General features: G+C 38.5%; 2 protein-coding genes across 2 annotated transcripts; both read left to right on the top strand.

The window, feature by feature from the left end:
- Positions 1 to 347: 347 nt before the first annotated feature.
- LOC115918770 (cell wall protein DAN4-like) lies at positions 348 to 11,182 on the top strand (the record flags this gene model as incomplete). Its single annotated transcript, XM_030989817.1, has 10 exons — positions 348 to 369; positions 1,236 to 2,330; positions 5,070 to 5,116; positions 5,829 to 5,996; positions 7,291 to 7,457; positions 8,853 to 9,031; positions 9,328 to 9,557; positions 9,885 to 10,049; positions 10,497 to 10,606; positions 11,086 to 11,182. Coding segments are annotated over exons 1-10 (2,280 nt in total), but the record flags the coding sequence as incomplete, so codon positions are not given.
- LOC115926078 (adhesion G-protein coupled receptor G6-like) lies at positions 11,153 to 13,360 on the top strand. The gene is made up of 3 exons (XM_030990454.1): positions 11,153 to 11,348; positions 12,109 to 12,175; positions 12,677 to 13,360. Exons 1-3 carry the CDS (start codon positions 11,252 to 11,254, stop codon positions 13,278 to 13,280), a joined length of 768 nt encoding a protein of 255 aa, XP_030846314.1. The 5' UTR covers positions 11,153 to 11,251; the 3' UTR covers positions 13,281 to 13,360.
- Positions 13,361 to 20,569: the final 7,209 nt, after the last annotated feature.

The following is a 20,569-nucleotide window of genomic DNA, read 5'->3' as shown; positions in this document are numbered from 1 at the left end:
TAATATAAAGGCTCAGTAGCATTCCTGTTATAAAATATTTTTGAAAAGGACGATTACTTATTCTCAATATCCGGGATATTTCTTTTGATACCTTCTCATTCAAACAGACCCCCTAAATCTTTGTGCAGGATCATTTGGTGAGTATTAAGATGAAGACTGTCATTAAAATTTTGGTCAATTTCAGTTCAACTGAATAATTGAGAATGTCATGGCCTGATTACAGTACAGGTATCGGGTTCGAGTGGTTAAATCACTGGACTTAAAACAAAAATTCCACATTTTTAACACTTGGCCCAGGTTAGGTAAATGGGTACCTGGCAGGAATTAATTCCTTGAAATGAGTCATAATGGCAGCCATGCTAAAGCCGGGTTATTAATTGTAGAGTCCCAGGGGTGTCAAGTTTGACAGACATGAGCTATACTAGAACAATAATAATAATAATTATAGGCATACCTATGGCGATGTTTATCTAGAAATGCTATTCCGAGGCGCATTAATTATTACCCCGGCTTTAGCCTAGCTACCATTACAGCGCTCCAGCATTTCAAGGAACTAATTCCTACCAGGTACCCGTTTACCTCATCAGGGTGGAGTGTGGCAAATGAAGATTAATCCCTTGCCAAATGACATTAGTGCCGTATCGGGGATCGAACCACGACCTTTGAATTTCAATTAAAGTGCTAAAACGGCTCGACTACGACACTATTATTATTATTATTATTATTATTATTATTATTATTATTATTCTTAATAATAATAATATAATAATAGCCTAATAGTCCACTCCAAATTTTATTAAATCGAAACGGAAATTCTTTTTGCCCAATTGATCGTGAGCCCGGCAGCCACTGAGCAGCGCCAGATCGACGTTGCTCTATCCCTTACTGTTGAACGCCTAACAAGGTAGCAACAACTCCCATCTTTTAACGTCTTTTGGTATGACGCGGCCGGGGTTCGAACCCACGACCTCCAGGTTGTGCGGCGGACGCTCTACTGACTGAGCTAACACTCCGGTACTAATTATAAATAAGAACTAGGATAAAGTTTTTGATGTCATAGAAAGTCCACGTTTGTAAAAGTGAAAGGATAGATCAATATGCTTTAACCTGAAATATTCCAACCCGAAATAATATTGTACTTGAAATTTTATTAGAGTATTTGATTTTTTCTCTCTGGAACGGTTGTTATGATAATTTGACTTGCCTTTTCACCTTTAGTATTTTCTTTGTTTTAGAGGACTCTTTCAGCGATTACTCTTCGTCCTCCATTTACGAAACAACAACTAGGGAACCACTGCAGAAAATATCTACTCAAACGATGACTGCAAGTACAGTGTCACGTAGGTCTTCAACGACTCAAAACCCAACAACGGTTACACACAGGACCACCTCAAAACCGACCACGGTTAGACAGACGACCACCTTGAACCCAACCACGGTTAGAGAGACGACCACCTTAAACCCGACAACGGTTAGAGAGACGACCACCTCAAACCCCACCACGGTCAGAGAGACGACCACCTCAAACCCCACCACGGTTAGAGAGACGACCACCTCAAAGCTGACAAAGGTTAGACAGACGACCACCTCACACCTGACAACATTTAGACAAACGACCGCCGCGAACCCGACCATGGTTAGAGAGACGACCGCCGCGAACCCGACTACGGTTAGAGAGACAACCACCTCAAACCCGACAACATTTAGACAAACGACCACCTCAAAACCGACCACGGTTAGACAGACGACCACCTTGAACCCAACAACGGTTAAAGAGACGACCACCTTAAACCCGACAACGGTTAGAGAGACGACCACCTCAAACCCCACCACGGTTAGAGAGACGACCACCTCAAACCCCACCACGGTTAGAGAGACGACCACCTCAAAGCTGACAAAGGTTAGACAGACGACCACCTCACACCCGACAACATTTAGACAAACGACCGCCGCAAACCCGACCACGGTTAGAGAGACGACCGCCGCGAACCCGACTACAGTTAGAGAGACAACCACCTCAAACCCGACAACATTTAGACAAACGACCACCTCAAAACCGACCACGGTTAGACAGACGACCACCTTGAACCCAACCACGGTTAGAGAGACGACCACCTCAAAGCTGACAACGGTTAGACAGACAACCACCTCAAACCCGACAACGGTAAGACAGACGACCACCTCAAACCCGACTACGGTAAAAGAGACGACCACCTCAAACCCGACAACGGTAAGACAGACGACCACCTCAGACCCGACTACGGTAAGACAGACGACCACCTCAAACCCGACAACGGTTAGCCAGACCTCGAATTCAGCCTCTACCCACAGTGAGTACTCGTATCTAGCTGTATTGTATATTATTTAATGGAATTCGTATGTGGGATGTGAGAATGCGAAGAGTGCGTTGGGTTTGAGGGTGATATTCTCAAACTGTCCATGAACCTGTCATGGAGACCTTCCATTACCAAACAAAAGAAATGGTTGTCAGTTTACATGTTTCTGTCCGGTTTAGCCCTCAAAATTTCCGAATAAAGACCAGAAGTCAGATGAGTCTCACTTCATCTACCCCACAGACTAAACTCGGTCAAAAGGAATTGATACGACTCTTTATTCAGCCATTCTCCTTGTAAGTTTGGTACATTGGTACTTGGTGCGGTGAATCGACCCTTCTTAAAGGTCTTTCAGGGGCTTGATGAGGAGATGAAAGTTTACCGCTACAGGTAGACTAAAAACAAATTATGAATAACATGGGAGATTTAAATAAGTTTTGAAAGCTTGTGTAGACATACCTTTTAAACTCCAAAAACAAAAGATATATTTACACTTTATTACCAATCAACATTGTTTGTTTGTTTGTTTTTATTTCCGAAATTCATATATACATACAAGTTTAAAAAAAAAACATACATATAAAACACATTTCAAACAATAAGAAAGTAAGTAAATGTGTAAAGTATAGACAAACGGTTGGATAGCCCATTTCAGAACCATTTTTAAAATGGTCCTGTTCTTCCATGGGGTCCAAAAGCAAAAATCATATTAATTTACATACAATATCAATAAAAATCAAAGTAATTTACCAATACACTACCCCCCCTTATCGTTCCCTCTAACCTCACCACCCCCGCCACCCTCTCGATACTGCCAACCCCTCCCGCCACCCCTTTCCAAGTCCTCCAGTGTATATTATCTCTGTCATAACATTTCAAACTAAACTTTTTATTTCTTTATTAAATATAGTCAAACTTCTTGAAACATGAAGCCGGAAGAAAAGAACGTCACTGAAAACTATCTTGAAATGAGTCATTTTAGTGGTAGTAAGGGCGGCTAAAGAGGGCAGGGGTATGGATAAAATGCAAAAGCGGGTTAGTGGCCTTGTCGCATTTACACTATCCTTCTCTCTATATCTCCCTTCATTTACTTTTGTCTTCAATATTTACTAGGTGTTCCCCAACAAACGACCTTTTGTTATCGTGCGACCGTTTGATATATTTGATGATATAAAAAAAAAAGCAAGGGCAATGAGGTTTTACGGTGCTAAGAAGACCAACAAAATTGGCAAAGCCTCCTATTTATATTCTACTTCCAATGCAACGAATAATAATAATGATATTCATTGGATTTCAATTATTTAATGTCTTTTCCAGAGGCCTTTTGCAAGTTCCTGTACCAATATCAATACATGTTGGCTGTATCTTATGAAAATAGCAACATCGCTGATTTATACTGTAATGTAATGGAGAATTGACAACATTGATATCTCATATTGATATATGGACTATATATCTTGGAAACGCCCACACGACTGTCTCATTATATATATAGGCTTTTCGTCAGGAACATGGTAACACAGCTGTCTCATGCATACTGTTATCATAAAAACCATTGAAGTAGAAAGTATACATTGTTAGATAAAGGTCTAAGCTAAATATCTACACCCCAATTTCCACTATGTTGGCTATCTTGCGTATATCTTATCTTTAAAATTATGTGAATCTTAACTTACTCAAAACGGATGGCTCGTGCGTCTATAGCTGTTTATTCACCACAGAGATAGTAAGTATATATATCTATGATATGCACACAGTTAAGTTGCACACACGTACGTATGAAATATAAGTAATTGGCAAATATGTTTGGGAAAAGTATTTGCGTGCGGGCCACTTCTTGTCTACTCACATATTGTTATGGAACGAGGCATAATTGTGTGTTTTCTGTCTATCGCATACCGCGTTTACTTTACAAGTATTAAACAGATTCTAAACAAACTTTGATCAAGTATGTACGAGCATACACAGATGAACATATTAATCTCCGATGTAACAAGCCAAAGGTCATGGGTTACAGAGCCATAAAAGTGTAACAACTACCAGAAATAAGATTGTTAAAACAATAACTTGAAAAGCATTAAAAAGCAATTCGAACGAATGAGGAAGAATTGTGAGCATGCAAGAATGAATTTATTAGAATGCACGTGTAAGAAATCCAAAGTGGAAGCTCACGTGGTCATGAATGTTAAAAATCCCAGAAAACTTTCTTATGAGTGTGATAACTTTTCAAAATTCATCAGATGTCACCTAAACTATTGTAAATATATATTATACAAGCATAAATTGCAGAGGCATATTAGAGACGCAGTCGCATACACCTTGTTCATGTTCTATTGTAAAACAGTATCTGAGGAACTAACACTTCAACAAGCTCTGCTTCTAGTTAGTTCCTCTTTTCTCGTGCTTTTTCTATTATTATTTGTCGTTTCATTGCATATTCTTGTAATAAAATTATACATTGTATTATGTTTTGCATGAGAAGTAAAATAAAATAATTTCATTTCATTATAGTTTTCACAACTGTGGAATTCAGGAGTCGACGGCAGTTCACTGCCTTTGGCATGTCGTCATGAAATTATTATACTTTGTGGAACACGCATATCAAGATTTACAGTGGCCAAATAACATAATTATGGTAGGCCTATAATCGACTGAATTTTTGTCTTCCCCTGGACACGCTTTTGATATGTGCATTTCATGTTTATTAATATTTATGATCGATTACCCACTATACAGCTACGACCCTGTCACCAATCAAAGGAGCTATAGAAGAAATATTAAATGTAAGTAGATACATGATGTAAGTTGTTGTTAAATCTACTATGAGAAAAAAATCTGGAACTTATGCATTTTAGGACCAGGCAATGTAATTTCATAATTTATATATTAAAACTTCCACCAATCAACAACCACAAGGTTCGCTATGTAAACACTAACGATGGTACTCTTTACCACATCGATCCTTTTGATTGCTATTATACCATTTACGATAGTCTACAACTTATGTCCTGGCTATACCCTGAATAAATAGTTTTCATTGAAAAAACTTTGCTCTTAACTTTATCTTCCCCCAAAGATTATTTCCTTTACCACTGATGAATTATATTCATTTTCCCTTTTTATTTAAACGCATTCCTTCTAGTTGTCATCGTTGACCATGATAACATCAATGTGCTTTAAACAGGCACGTAGCCACGGGGGGGGGGGGGGGGGGGGGGAGGGGGGGGGGGATCGGTTGAAATTTTTTAGAACCCCTTTTTTAAACCTCGATCGATTACATGTATGTCTCCCCCCCCCCCCCCTAAACATCAAACTAGCTGGCTACGGGCCTGGCTTTAAACGCTGTAAATCTGTAGAGCAAATTAAGTGTAAGAGATATTGTTAATGATCTAATTCAATGAAGTGATGTATGTTACGTACCATCCGCCCTTTGTCATGATGATCTAAGATGATCTAATTAGATGTCAACCTTTCGATATTTTATTTTATCTTCAGGAGACTATCACGGTAGACAATTTAGACATCGTGTCAGTTGAACTGGCGGACGTGACTGAGGATTCAAACAAATTTGATGTGGAAGATCTTCAGTCTGTCGCAGACAAACTAAGTTCAATTGTTGAATTTGCGTCAAACCAAAACCTGACGGAAGAAGCCATCGTACAGGTATATAACCTTTTTAACAGTGAGTATCTGTAAATTAAAAGAAAAACGGACAGGTGGAATGTTCTCTAGAGGGGAAAATGGAATGTACTTTGGCAGGACTGCCTGACTTTGAGACACCACATGTCGTATCAATTTTTGTTTAGCGGTGAGCGATGGGGGAGGGGATGGGGGCCTACGCCGGGTTTATTCTGCAGTGCGTATTGAACAGTATACTCAACTTTGGTAGCTTATAATTTCAATGTGACCATGAAATCTGGTAAAGACAATTTTTGTTTTTGCTTATTGATACCCTATTCATATTTTTCTGCCACGTTTGACTGAACACCAGGGTCTTTAACAAGTGTCGTCAAAATCTCCTTGTACCAAGTTTGGGATGATGGAATGAATGCTGGTCAAGCCTTACGCATGTCTTAAATCATATCAAAATTTAGATTCTGCTTCGTGCTTCAGCGTTTAAGGCCCGAATTCACAAAGGAGGTTTGTCGACAAACCTTGGTTTTCGCACGTCATATGACGCGTTTTACGCGTTTTTTACAAACCTGGTTTGTAAAGAACAAAAGGAGGTTTGGCGAAACAAAAGGAGGTTGACGAAACAAAAGGAGGTTTGAGCTCAAACCTTGCTTTGTGAATTCGGGCCGAAGTGTCTAAACTGTTACACTTTACGCAAGCTTTCAAAGGACATGGTTTCAACCCGTAGGATAACAATAGATCGTTCGTAAATAGCCTAGATATACTAATTTCTTGTTTTCTGATATCGACAATCTCTTTGCTCAATTTATCATGCATATTGTATTTGTCTCGAACAGCACTTAAATCACAAAAGTTTCCTCACTTCAAAGATGTTAGTAAATGCAAAGAAGAAAAGAAAGAAAAGAAGAAATTGGTTGTGGACTTTGATTAAAAAGGTATCATCCCAAATATACTTTGTCCATTTTGAATGACTCTGTAAAATGGCTCACTTCAAGGGTTGCGAATGAAGCTCAGTTGCGTCATCATAACAAAGAAAATTTTACAATAAGTCTTTATTAGAGATTGATTTGACATTACACACTTCTCTATTCATATCCACTAAACCAATGTCAATAAGGTATGTAATTGTTATCAGACTGAAATAAATGCATAATGGATTTTGACCCTATTTTATTGCTTAAGCCCAAACTTGGTACGAAAAGATTTTGACAATTTAGACAAGGCCGTTGCTCAGTCATCCGTGGTAGCGTGGTTATGAATGTAAGAAATGTTAAAAAATGAGAGTGTCATTTTAATCGATGTCTACAAAATATCATTAATAAAGGTGTCTGTGAGTGTGATAGGAGCGGTGGATAATATCTTGAACATCCCAGAGAGTACTTTCGAGACAGCGAGCTCCCAGCAGGTCTCAAAGACAAAGAACATATTGACTACAATCTCCACACTTACTGAAAACATTCAAAAGGCATCCAGCAACAACTTCACCTACAGGTTTGTATTAACCATAGTGCCATTATTAGTTCTAAAAGTCATGGGCACAATACTTTCGAATCCTTTAGGTGCCCCCATCTCAAATACCAATATATTTGGGACATTTGTAACGTTTTACTTCGTCTTAAGAGTATCAACGTTCTTACTATATTTGATGACACTGATGATTCTAAAGGCAATTTTAAATCATTGGCGATGGAAACGGGTGCTTGTGTCTTGCTCGTGCACTAGAACGATATTGCTATTGGCGTTTGGGGGAAAGTCCGTTATCCTGACATCTTTAATACAACAATGGCCCTTTTTATAAGGGTCAGGTGAAATTCATTTTTTCCAAAGACTATTAACAAATTGTGATCTTGACTTAAGCTATGGTCACAAATCAGAGCAGCGACCGACCGATCAGTAGCCTGCTTGGTCGCTGCTGGAATTTAGGCATCGCCCAGCAATTAGGTCGGTGCCCGGGCGGCGACCGCCCAGGCACGGAGTGTATTTTTGGCGGCGAGCGAAAAGTGAGCAGGCGCCGCCCAAATTTTAATTCCGCGCTAAAACTTCAGCGGCGACCGAGCGATGCCCTAAAAACGAGCGGTGCCTGGGCGGCTGCCGCTCGGTGGCCGGTCAGCCGCCGGGCAGAATTGGTTAAAAACTTGCCGCTCGGCCGCCGAGCAGGCTACTTTTGGGTAATGTGACCATAGCCTTACGTGCGGAGAATCCTCTTTATTATACGACTTGTAACAATCTTCTGTTATTGTTCTTTAGACAAAAGTATCTACATGCATATAGCTCCGTTTAGTCTCATTTCACAACGCCCCCTATTGTCAGAGTACATGTTAGCCTATGGACGTTTTTGTTTTTAAATCGTTAAAAATTCATTTTTTGTTTAAACGAAAAGCACATCCACCCCAAAGTACGTTATCACTAGCTCTTTCATTGGAGCCCTCATGTCTCATTGACTTTTGAAAGTTCACCCACCGTAATTTTTCAAAATAGGTTGCAAGCTCGCCATTGCCTATAATACATATGTGAAACAAGTCGAACTTTGGACTCAGTCTGCCAAGTGATTGTAAGATTATAGGTCAAGCACACGAAGGATAAGAAGCATGAATTATCAATTATCACTTCTGCTATGTTCATTCTGTCCATTTCATCCAACCCCCCCCCCCACCGTAATTTTTCCATTTAGTAAAAGCAAACATTTTGCCGAGTTTAGCAAAAACATGAATATTCATGAACGGTCAGACAATACAGCCTTTTAGTACGTAACGTATAGTGAATGGGAATGGGCGATGATCCGTCCAGGAGGTAGAGGTCAGTGTTTTGTGCTGGCAATGTTCACGCGAGCGAAAATGAGACAATCGGAGCAATATGAACATCATTTTTAATTTTATTTCTGTGTAGTGGATCAAATATTGTACTGGCAGCTGTCAAAGTAGACAGGAGAAAATTTCCCCTCACGACGGCGATAGGAGGAGCCATGGATGACGACATAGACTTTTCAGCCAATGAAGGATCTCCGTCTAACGCGGCAGGTGTAACGTCAGTATCTCTACCGGAAGCAATTCTCCCTTCTGTATCTGGTAGGTTCCCCTCTTCTAACTATTGACTTTTATGTATAAAATACAGTAATGTTAAATTGCAATTGTAAAATAAATTTGGACCAATGCAAACATGCAAAATAATTTATTATAAGAACTAATGCTGCAAAGGGAATGCAGGGTAATGCAGGTACCGATGAAACAAAATTTCGAGCCCAAAGTGTGAAAATTATATTTATAAGATAATCACGAGTGACAAGTCGGTCTAAGACTAACGGCCCCATATTAACTTATATCATGTATCTTAAAATAACATGATTTTCTGTTAATCATTTCAGGTACTAACCAGGTAATATCCGTCAGCGTGTTTCTACTAAACTCGCCCAAGCTGTTTCAGGGTGACAGGCCGTCCTCATCCAGTACTCCATCGTCTGGAGACGAGCAGAATCAGCAACCGAAGACGGTGTCGGTTGTCGCTTCTCCTATCTTAACTGTGACCATTGAGGGAATTGATATCAAAGACCTCCCTGATAATGAATCAATTGTCTTTGTGTTTCCTGTGAATCAGGTAGGCCTATGGTGTCACGACATACATTCCTAAAGAAGGCAATATACAAGATGAACACAAATAATCATGTAATCATTATACATTTCGAATTTTGAAATACAGAAGGTTAAAGGTTGGAATCTACAAACAATATTAAGAGAAGACAGATTAATGCACTTCAGAGGTCAAAATATTCAATCTCCATGCCAATCTTTTATAAGTTTCTCTCATTGCAAACTGAATAAATGAAATAATAAGATAATACCTAACAAAAGCAAAATCCTTCCTAGAAAATTCTTTGCAAAAAATTAATCTTTTTTTTTGGTTAAATATCAACCTTTAACTCAGACATTGATTAGAGAAGAAAATGATGCTGAGGTGTCTCAACGTTGTGTGTATTGGGACATCGACTTAGGAGAATGGTCGGACGAAGGGTGTAGAACCGAGAAAATGGCTCTTGAAGGGATGGTGTCTTGCCGGTGCTCTCATCTCACGAGTTTCGCCGTTCTGCTGGTATGCATACGCTGCATCAATAATTCTAATTCCAAATAGCATGGTAAAAGTCTCGGAAATCAGCAGCGTTCCCTATATCGATAATCTATTTCAACATATCTATTACATGATATATATATATATATATATATATATACATATATAGTAAAAACCACCCAGGTATTGCAGTTATTCATTTTAACATGGCCAGTGGGAAATGTGGCCATGAATTTAACGGTTTGGGTGAACCATCGAATCTAGAAAATGAAAAGCGATCTATTGCGAAAGCTCCTTTTATACTAAAAGATAATCGAATAGTTTCATCCTCTCGTTTTAACGGTCTACAAGTTACAATTTATATATATACCTTTTCTATGTTATTGGGAAAAACATTCTGGGCCGGTAGAATTGAGTCCGTTTCTAGATTAGACTTATACCATATGTATTTATTATGTATATTCTTCATAGGATATCAAAGGAAGTATCATATCTAAAGCTCTTGATGTAATCAGTCGCATCGGTTGTATAGCTTCGATCGTTTGTCTCGTCATAACCCTCTGCGTTCTGCTAGGTTTTAGGTAAGATTCCAAACTCCCTACCCTCATCAAACAGTACAATGCATTTTCTAAACATAGGGGATATTAGAGGAACAGAAATATAAATATAAAGAGATATCTAAAGATCACAAACAGAGAATATTTGGTACCATGTTTAATCTTAAAATAATCGTTGTATTTTGATGCTTCTAAATTACTGACAGAATTTCCAGAAGATGTCGTATTCGATTTTTCTGTAAAATTAGAAAGATGATAACGAAGAAGCCGCAGTTGATCGATGTTGAAACGTTGAGACAAAGATCTTCTTAATAAATAGTTGGGGAAAATACAACTCTCAAGGAATTAATAATTTATATCTAGAAAGTGTGAAACAGTTGCAAAATACACATAAAATCTGCAAACGCAAGTTTTATTGAAAATAAACTATATTATCACTTTCAAAAGGTTACATCTTGTCAAAAATATTCTTCATCAACATTGGTATCATCTTTACTTCACAGGAAACTGCGCAGGAAACAGCCACAGAAGATACTTATTAATCTCAGTTTCGCGCTACTAGCCCTGTACGTCACTTTCGTCATCGGTATTGACCGACCAACTTGGAGGATCAGCTGTACTGTGGTTGCTATACTATTGCATTACTTCTGCCTTGCATCGCTTGCTTGGATGGGTGTAGAAGCCTTCAACATGTACATGATGTTTGTTAGGGTTCTGAATTCATACATACCGAAGTTTCTACTAAAATGCGCTATGATTGGTTGGGGTAAGTTGTTGGATTTAAAAGTACAAGAATTATCATAAATTTTTATATAAAACTATTTCGTGAACAAATCGCCTATCGATTATTATTTATAAATCTCAGAATAAAAGCCTCTAAAAGTGAACTCTCTGTTTCTCATTTCCAATGATCGTCATAACTGCTATTAAACTATTTTGTTCCCTCATCTTTACATTCTCTGTAGTAACCTGTTACGTTAATATTTACAAGAATTGATGTTACAGATGGTTGACACCGTGAAATGAATGTCATTCCTCACGAGGCCGCAACAGCCTACCTTTATCTATCTATCTTTTAGGCTATAGTTCACCTAGACGTTGGACGAAGCCTTCCTCATAACATTTCCATTCTCTTCTGTCTCTAGCTGTCATATGTACAAAAAGGTCGGGGAACACCGGGATATTCCTATATTTTCTATGGTTTCATTGAATAGACAAGGGTTTAATCTGTTGATGATCATTAGTAGACAAAGTAAAAGGGGGAGGGGTTATTCATCTATATCATAAATCTGGTTCCCCAGTTTTGGGAGGGAATTCTGGCCACTTAATAACACTGCTACAGCTTTGTTATTCATTTTTATTTGTTGCATCTGAACGTAAAATCATTAAAAAAATATTGAAACTAAAGGCTATCATTCTGGTTTTCTCCCACCCTGTTAACATTTAACATGTTTTAATGTTGTGCTTATCCCCCCTTTTAATGTGCTATTCTTTTCATCTATGCTGTCTATTACATTTTTATACAGGCATTCCATTGGTCGTCGTCATAATAGCAGTTGCCAGCAAGTGGACAGCTTACCAAAATTATGAATAGTAAGCAATTATTGAAAATTTGCATATATAATTGCATATTTGTTTATAAAATTTAAAAAAAAAATCCCACGAGAGTTACTAATGCTATTTTGTATTAAAAAATATTTCATATTAAATGTGTTTCTGATTAATGTTCCTGTCGAATTCCAACGGTTTAACCAGATGGAAATTACGCAATGTGTGTGGGTGTCCGTGTAATCAGGGGCGGATCTAGGGGGGGGGGGATATTTCGGCGGTTTAACTTAACTCCCCCCCCCCCTTGGGCGGCCAAATGAGAAAGAAAAAAAAAAAAAAGTAAAATGGCGTTATTTGGGGAATTTTTGTTGGTCGACCCTCCCCCCCCCCCCATGACAAAAAACTAGATCCGCTCCTGGTAATATGTGCGCACGTGTGTATGTGTGCGAGAAGGTAATATTATGTTACTGCAAAAGGCATCTACTTTATGACGGAGAATGAATTCGAACTGGTGACTTAACATCCGTAATTTGTTTTTATTTCCAGCTGTTTCATTCTCCCTGGATATTCGTTATACTTCGGACTGATCCTTCCCATCGGACTCATCCTGTCATTCAATGGCATCATTTTCGCTATGGTACTCTACAAACTGAGCTGTGGAAGGATATCAACCTCCAAGTCAAGCACATTGGAGTCAAAGAAAGAGAATATCGTTAAAGCGCGCATGGAAGCCATTCGCCGCGCCCAAAACGCCATCGCGATAGGCACGCTGATGGGTCTGACATGGGCTTTCGGGTTTCTGTCTTTTGGTGGCGGTCGCTACTTGTTTAACATCTTATTCACCATCTTTAATTCCCTTCAGGGAGTTTTTGTCTTCCTTCTATTTGGCATCAGGCAACCAGAGCTGAGAGAAAAATTGAAGATGACTAAGAAGCGTTTTCTGCATGGTGCATCGTCTGCCCGTAGACGCAGTTCTGAATTTTGGGCATCGTCGAGTGGAGCACGTATGACCCAGCGACCTTCTGACGTCACGTTCATCTCGATGGTTAAAACTGATTCTGTTGCTGAAGGTCAGGCTTCCACGTACTTCGAAAGTACTCTTGATACAGGTCCACCTTTAAATAAATTGTCGAATGATACCCTTCTTTAATGACAGAACAGAAACAGATCTCTAAGATTCGATACAGTGCGACCCAGAAAAAAACGAAACCGAGAATTATCGATGTTTTATCATAATTTATTCATTATCATAATTAATAAATGACACATATTTGTAAATCTTAGATCCTCCTCTTTCACTTGATGCAGATCATATGATGCATATTTCGCGCATGAGTAATTCAGAGCAATTTGAAGGAAGGAAACCCAAAAGTTATTTGGCGGGCGGTATCTGATTTTCGAAGAAAAGTTCTCATTTCTAGAAAGTTCAGTTTCTGCCCTTTCATATGACACCTCAATCTGGAAAAATAAGCAAAGAATAACAAAGTATTGTTTCTTTAAAAGTGATGCTTGCATTTCCATAATTTGACTTAAAAAGTTCGTTTTCGTCTGTCGTAGCAACAAGCAGAATTGACAAAAAAACTTAACTCCGCTTCATTTAAAATTAGCCATGCATGACGTCTTTCGTCTATTTCAGTTAATGAAAATCAAATTATATGGAACAATAGTAATATGAAATTGAATAGTCAAAGGATAATATTCAAAAAATGGAATCAAACTGGTCTAGTGAGATTAAAACATGTGATTAGAGACAGTAAATGGAAGGAACAAGGTGTTCTAAACAACTGGATTTGTCCCTTTCAGTTATTATTTGATGTAAAACTTGCCAAATTAAAATAATTATTTCCCGTTTACTTTTTGAATAAGATGAGATCTAGAGAAAATATCATTTAATATAAATTAAAACTAAGATGATGTTTTTACACTTAAAATGCTGAAGGAAATATATCATGTACATGGAATGTCATAAATGAACTGCTTAATAAGAAGAGTCGTACACTTACTCAACAAACCTTTAATATAAATGGTTACAAAGTAGATGAGCCAGATAAAATAGCGAATTTGTTTAATGAATATTTTGTAAATATAGGTCCTGATCAGGCTTCCAAAATCGATAGAAATAATCATGACTTTAAGGAATTTCTCCCAGAATCATCTTACCCTTCGCTCTTTTTGTATCTGAGAGATTTTATTGAAAAATGAAATATTGTTCGCTCATTAAAATCAAGCCATTCTTATAGCCATGATGAAGTTAGCACCCATCTGCTTAAAATATATTTGCAATCTTTCGCTATCTTCTGGTGTTGTTCCAGTCCCTTTTCAGACGGCTAAAGTCATACAAATCTATAAACAAGATGACCCCTCTTCTATGTCGAACTATCGACCAATGTCCATATTACCGCGCTTTTCCAAAATCCTTGAAAGAATTGTTTATAACAGATTATATACATTTTAAAGTCAAAAACGCTAAACCCAGATCAGTTTAGTTTCATCTAACTAATTTAGCACTACTCCAACTATCTGAGAGAGTATAAAATGCCTTGGCTGATCATAAACATGTCATAGGCATTTTCATGGATCTCAGCAAGGCATTTGATACTCTTGATCATATTATATTATCGTATAAATTAAAGCATTGCGGTTTACGAGGTGAAGCACTTGATTGGTTCGAAAATTACTTATCATCAAGAAAACAATAAACTTCATTCAATTCAGTAACTTCTAACTTATCGTCTATCAAATGTGGAATTCCGCAAGGTTCCATACTTGGGCCACTATTATTTTGATATATGTCAATGAAATCTCTAATGTATTGTTTGCCGATGATACGAATGTATCCTATTCACATTCTGATTTAAATCCGCTGATCGCAACCATGAACATTGAACTACCTAAGTAATATTGAAATGGTTCAAAAGCAACATATTATCATTAAGCCTAAAGAAGACAAAATTTATTCACTTTAGAAACTCAAGAAATCATAATGTTCATAATTTTGAGCTGCTTGTTGAAAATGTTCTAATAGAAAAAAAGTCATCAACAAAATTCTTAAGTGTATATATAAATGAAAGATGTAACTGAAATGATCATGTGAACTGTATTTCTACCCCCATTTCTCGCAATATTGGTATACTATTTAAGCTAAAATACTTGTTGCCAACACATGTGCTAAGTATGCTATATAATTCACTGGTTTTACCATTTATTTCTTACTACAATATCATATGGGCTACTCATAAGTATAATACTAATCGTATATTAATGTTACAGAAAAAAAGCAATTCGACTTTGTACCGATGCAGGTTATCGCGACCGCACTGACCCTTTATTTGCCATGATAACGGCATTCTCCCCCATAACTAGTCATATTATTCCAACAGAATGCTAATTTTCATTCCTACCCAACAAGGCATTCTAATGACTATCACCTATTTAACGCCAAAACAGCCTCAGCTCAAAACTCAATAACATTCTGGCCCTGATACCTGGAATGCACTACCCCCTGAAATAAAAATCGATTATTATACAATGCTATCTATTAAAAGAGCGGTGAAAACGTCTCTTATTGCGCATTATCTTTAAATCCACAATCAAAATTTGCTTTAAGAAAATACCTTTAATCTTCATAAGTTCCCCTCGTATACCCATCGTTACAAAAGTCGATAATTTTCAGTACTCTTACTTTTTTGCTTCCATTTATTGAAACGTTGATTATTCATACGTTAATTCATACCAGGTCATGAAAGGTTATAAAGAGTGGCCTACTTGGGAAACTGACTAAACACTGTCTTGTATACAAACATCTCAAGGCTCCGACTTGCAGGCCTAGGTTTACAGTCTTTATAAACCAGCTCGCTGATCTCACATTCTTATTCATATTGTCCAGAAACCTCGCGAGTCTTCTCATTCTATAATATATCCCAAGTTGGCCCCAATATTCAAATGTGCATCTTCTTTTTTAAAATTTTTATCTACATAGGCCTATATCAAATTGAAATCCAACTACCACATACATCTGTGAATCTTGATGTACACCACCTCTTTCTTTTTTTTTTCTTTTTTTTCTCTCTCTCTCTCTTTCCCCTTTTACCAATATTTTCCCCTCCATATTTGTATTATTATGTATCTATTGAGGGTATTCATGCTAACAAGCTTGGCTTACTTTGTCAACCCTCCGTTTAATGTTTTCAATTAGTTACAGTCCGCCTTACTTTATTCTATATATATTCTTTTGTCATGTGTAACATTTGCAATGTTTTGTTCGATATATATTTGTGAAAGTGCAAAAGAAAAAGAAAGTTAAACAGAAATAAATAAATAAAAAATCAAATAAATCGAAATAGCAAAAGATATGACTCTTGGTTCTATAACTTTAAAAAGAGTTTATTTAAAATTAAGTGCAAGGGTTTCTCAAGAACCGTCAACTATTTATATCTGGTCGAATGTTTTGTCATTACCAGACTATTTCAATTGGAACAAGTTTTTATAGTTCAAAATGTAAAATTAGAGATAGCATGATTATAAGCAATTCAATTTGAAATTTCTGAACAATATTTTACCTTCAGAAGAAATTTTCAAATATGGCGTGTTCTTAACGGCAGCAAGTGTAGACAGTGTGAGGAAGTTGAAGCAACTTTTCATTTCTAATACACTGTAATTTCGTTAGAACATTTTGGAAAATTATATCACCCTTTTCAAGATAAATGTATATATATAAGTAAAGAACTTCTAGTAATAGGCTATACAGTGAACGATACTAATGAAATGTTAAAACTTATTTGCAATATAGCACAGTATGCAGTATATCGAAAATATATAAAGTGTTTATTCAAAGGTAAAAAATACAACGCAAATTCTTTATGGTTTGAATTTAAGTATATAGTGAAATATTATTTGAAAAGTGTAAGTAATAAGAAATTTGGATATGTAGGTGAAATTAATTTTTTTTCTTCAAATCATTGGTTGCTGTAAGATTTGATTTTGTTATTGTATGTAATTGCTAATAAATACATCTTTAAAAAAATTGACCTTTAAAATAAAGATATTTATTCTTGAACTTTTTTTCTTCTTTTCTAAAGCTATGATCACAACCTCAAAAAGAAGCCTGCTCGGCGGCCGGGCGGCGAATTTTAAGCCAATTTCGACCGGGCACCGCTTGATTTGAGGGCTTCGGTCGGTCGCCGCTGAAGTTTTAGCGCGGTGGTAAAATTCGGAGGCGCATGCTCACTTTTCACTCGCCGCCCAAAATACGCTCGTTGCCCAGGCGGTCGCCGCCCGGGCTCCGACCTAATCGAGCGTTCGACGTCGAGCGATTTAGGTAAAAAATGGAAGCTGCTATGGTGCCCCGCCAATAACCGGCCGACCGGCCGACGGGCAATTTCGTTAACATCAACTGGTGGCCGGTGGGAGAACGCCCGGGAATCAGTGGGTCATCAGTCGGTCACTGCCGGTACGCCGCGCGGATAAGCACCCCGAATTCGCCGATTTAGTTACCTAAAATCGACCGGCGACCGACGGGAAATTGACAGGGCATCGCTGGGGCTCTACAGCCTGCTCGACTCCCTAAATCGTTGGGGGATGCCTAAATTCCAGCGGCGACCGAGCAGGCTACAAATCGGTCGGTCACCGCTCCGAGTTTTGACCATAGCTTTAAGTTAATATCACAACACCAAAAAGTAGCCTGCTCGGCGGCCGGGCGGCGAGTTTTAAGCCGATTTCGCCCGGTTTTTTTAGGGCATTGCTCGATCGCCGCTGAAGTTAAAATTCGGGCGGCGCTTGCTCATTTTTCACTCGCCGCCAAAAAAATAACCTTGGTGCCCTGGTGGACGCCGCCCGGGCACAGACCTGATCGAGCGTTCGCCAGCGAGCGATATAGGTCAAAAATCGAAGCCGCTAGGTGAAAGCCTGCCAAGCGGTCGCCGCCCAGTCGCCGCCCAGTCGCCGTTGGGAGATCAGTTGGTCACTGGGCGGCGAGTTCCAAATCGGTCGGCTGGCTTTGACCGAGCGGCTTTGATTTTTTACCTAGATCGCTCGACGGCGAACGCTGGATTAGGTCGGTGCCCGGGCGCTGACCTGTTGGGCACCGAGCGTATTTTGGTGCCCCGCCGATCACCGGCCGGCCGCCGGGCAGTTTCTTTAAAATTAGCCGGTTGCCGGTGGGATACCGCTCGGGAATCGATGGGTCATCAGTCGGTCACTCCCGGGATGCCGCCCGGAAAAGCTCCCAGATTTCGCCCAATTTTGACCTAAATTCCAGCGGCGACCGAGCAGGCTACACATATTGGTCGGTCGCCGCTCTGAGTTGTGACCATAGCTTCACCCTCGGGTTTCTCCTCCCGGTATAACTGATTAGGGGTGTGCAGGTGGACCAGTACACCTGGGCTCCCCTTCTCGTATACGAAAAGTGCAAAGGTGGGGACTTTCTTCTACTCGGGGCCTCTATTTAATGGAGCTCTTACACTCTACCGTGTAGGCCTACCGTCCACCTGCCGGGCTATTAAAAAAACAACAGAGTCTAGAACGTTGGGTTTTGAGCGAACTTGTCCCCGGCCGCAAAAAAAATTCATAAAATTAATCTTTTTACCGTTTCGTTGCCATCTTCTGACCGTTCTCACCGTTTCCATACCGGGTCTCGAACGTGTGCACCGGGTTTGTAGCAGCCACCTACCAGTCACTTAGCGTCCCCTCACCGCTCGGAGCGTCCTGTGAGCGAGTCCCCGGACTGCTGACGTTCATGACACGTTCACAACCCGCTTACAACCCGTTGCAGACGGTGGATTTTTTTTTTGCCCGTTCATCACCAATCTGTAACGGGTTATGAGCGTGTTGTGAACGTGTTCATACAGTGTGACCGTTTTCATAACGTATTCATACCGTCCTCATACCGTTCAACACCGTCCTATTGCCGCTTACTTGCGGCCGGTGCCAGCCGGCCAAAGTTTTGAACATGCCCAAAACTTTCGCCGGGTCCCACCGGGTGTAAATAAGCGCCAACGCCCTATTAACGTGTTGCCCGCTTTGATAACGAACCACCGTCCGCAGACATTTTCGCGCACGGTGGCACACGGTAGGCCTACACGGCAGAGTGTGAGAGTCACTTTACTTCCTATCCCAGAGACGAATATGGTGGAAAAAAATAATGTAGCTTCTTTATCTGACATTCAGTACATGACATTGGATTATAATTTTATTTAATGCTTTAAGATTTCTCAAGACACAAAGGCTCATGGTTTTTGTTATTCTTCTTTCAATAGCATTTATTTATAAACTGAAGACTTTCATTTCACATTCAAATACAAATATCAAACAAAATCAGATAAAGTCTAAACAAAGTTTTACCAGTACATTTTTATGTTAACTTCCAGTCTTTTTTCGTAGTTCAGAAGCAAATAAAAAACTCAAACTAGATTTTCTATTATCAACAATCTTATTATTTCGTAACAAAATAGATATATAAACTGGCTACAAAGCTATGGTAATAAAATCGTCTATTTCGTTATGTTCGTTTTTTTTTATCAAAAGATCAATGTTAATGACAATTTGCTTGTGAATTTTTTTTTAATCAACCAGGTAACATATGCCTCAAAAGGTTTATTTAATTTACACGTAACCAAAGCATGTATCATATCTTTATCTATCAGCTTGACAACTATTGCATTTTGCATCTTCACTCATTCCAATCTTCATTTACATATATTGCCTTCCACAGGCAATACGCTATTCAACACTTTGAAATTGATTCTTTCTATTTGTTTTCTTTTACTTGTAATAAATCCCATTCAAAACAAATCTTTTATTTTGTATTAATCCTCTAAAAAAAATCCTAGAAGAAACAACATCGTGTATTTACCCCTTCCTGCTGTATCAGATGGTTTTATTAATACCACAATATGAAATATGTTAATGTATGCATTGTTGTTATACACATTCATGATTTCATGGAACTTAAAGGTAATACAAAGTTTTGGTATGGGTTCATGAATTTGGTTTAAATGAACATATTAGAAGCATTTACGAGTTTACAATATTTAATGATCGTTGTCGCGCTTGAAATCGAGTCTAAAGTGATGAAATGTTAAATGATAAACTCTTATTGTTGTATTACCCTCTCAAGATTGATATTACTTTAGTCTTAAAAACATGTTTCGTGACTACAATCGACCGATTTGCAGTATCCGTTTGGAATTGCATATTCTGAGATTTCCACGGTCGCTGCTACCATGGAATGGCCCTAGGCGCTATTTAAAACAAATGGAAATTATAACTTGGACTGCTAATTTTGTCACTGCTTTTATTGAATTAACATTATGTTTATATTGAGACGTTCTGAAGTTTGAATATTTAGAAAGATGTAGATTAAGTAATTAAAAAGAATGATATATTTTAATGTTCTTCGTGATTCAGAGAGTCGTTGGTTAAAGAAACATGATATATTTTTTT

Source organism: Strongylocentrotus purpuratus, unplaced genomic scaffold (assembly GCF_000002235.5).
Source record: "Strongylocentrotus purpuratus isolate Spur 01 unplaced genomic scaffold, Spur_5.0 spur5_scaffold_19, whole genome shotgun sequence".
Lineage (NCBI taxonomy): Eukaryota > Metazoa > Echinodermata > Echinoidea > Camarodonta > Strongylocentrotidae > Strongylocentrotus > Strongylocentrotus purpuratus.
The sequence above is the reverse complement of the archived record's forward strand: the minus strand, read 5'-3'. Positions and strand labels throughout refer to the sequence as shown.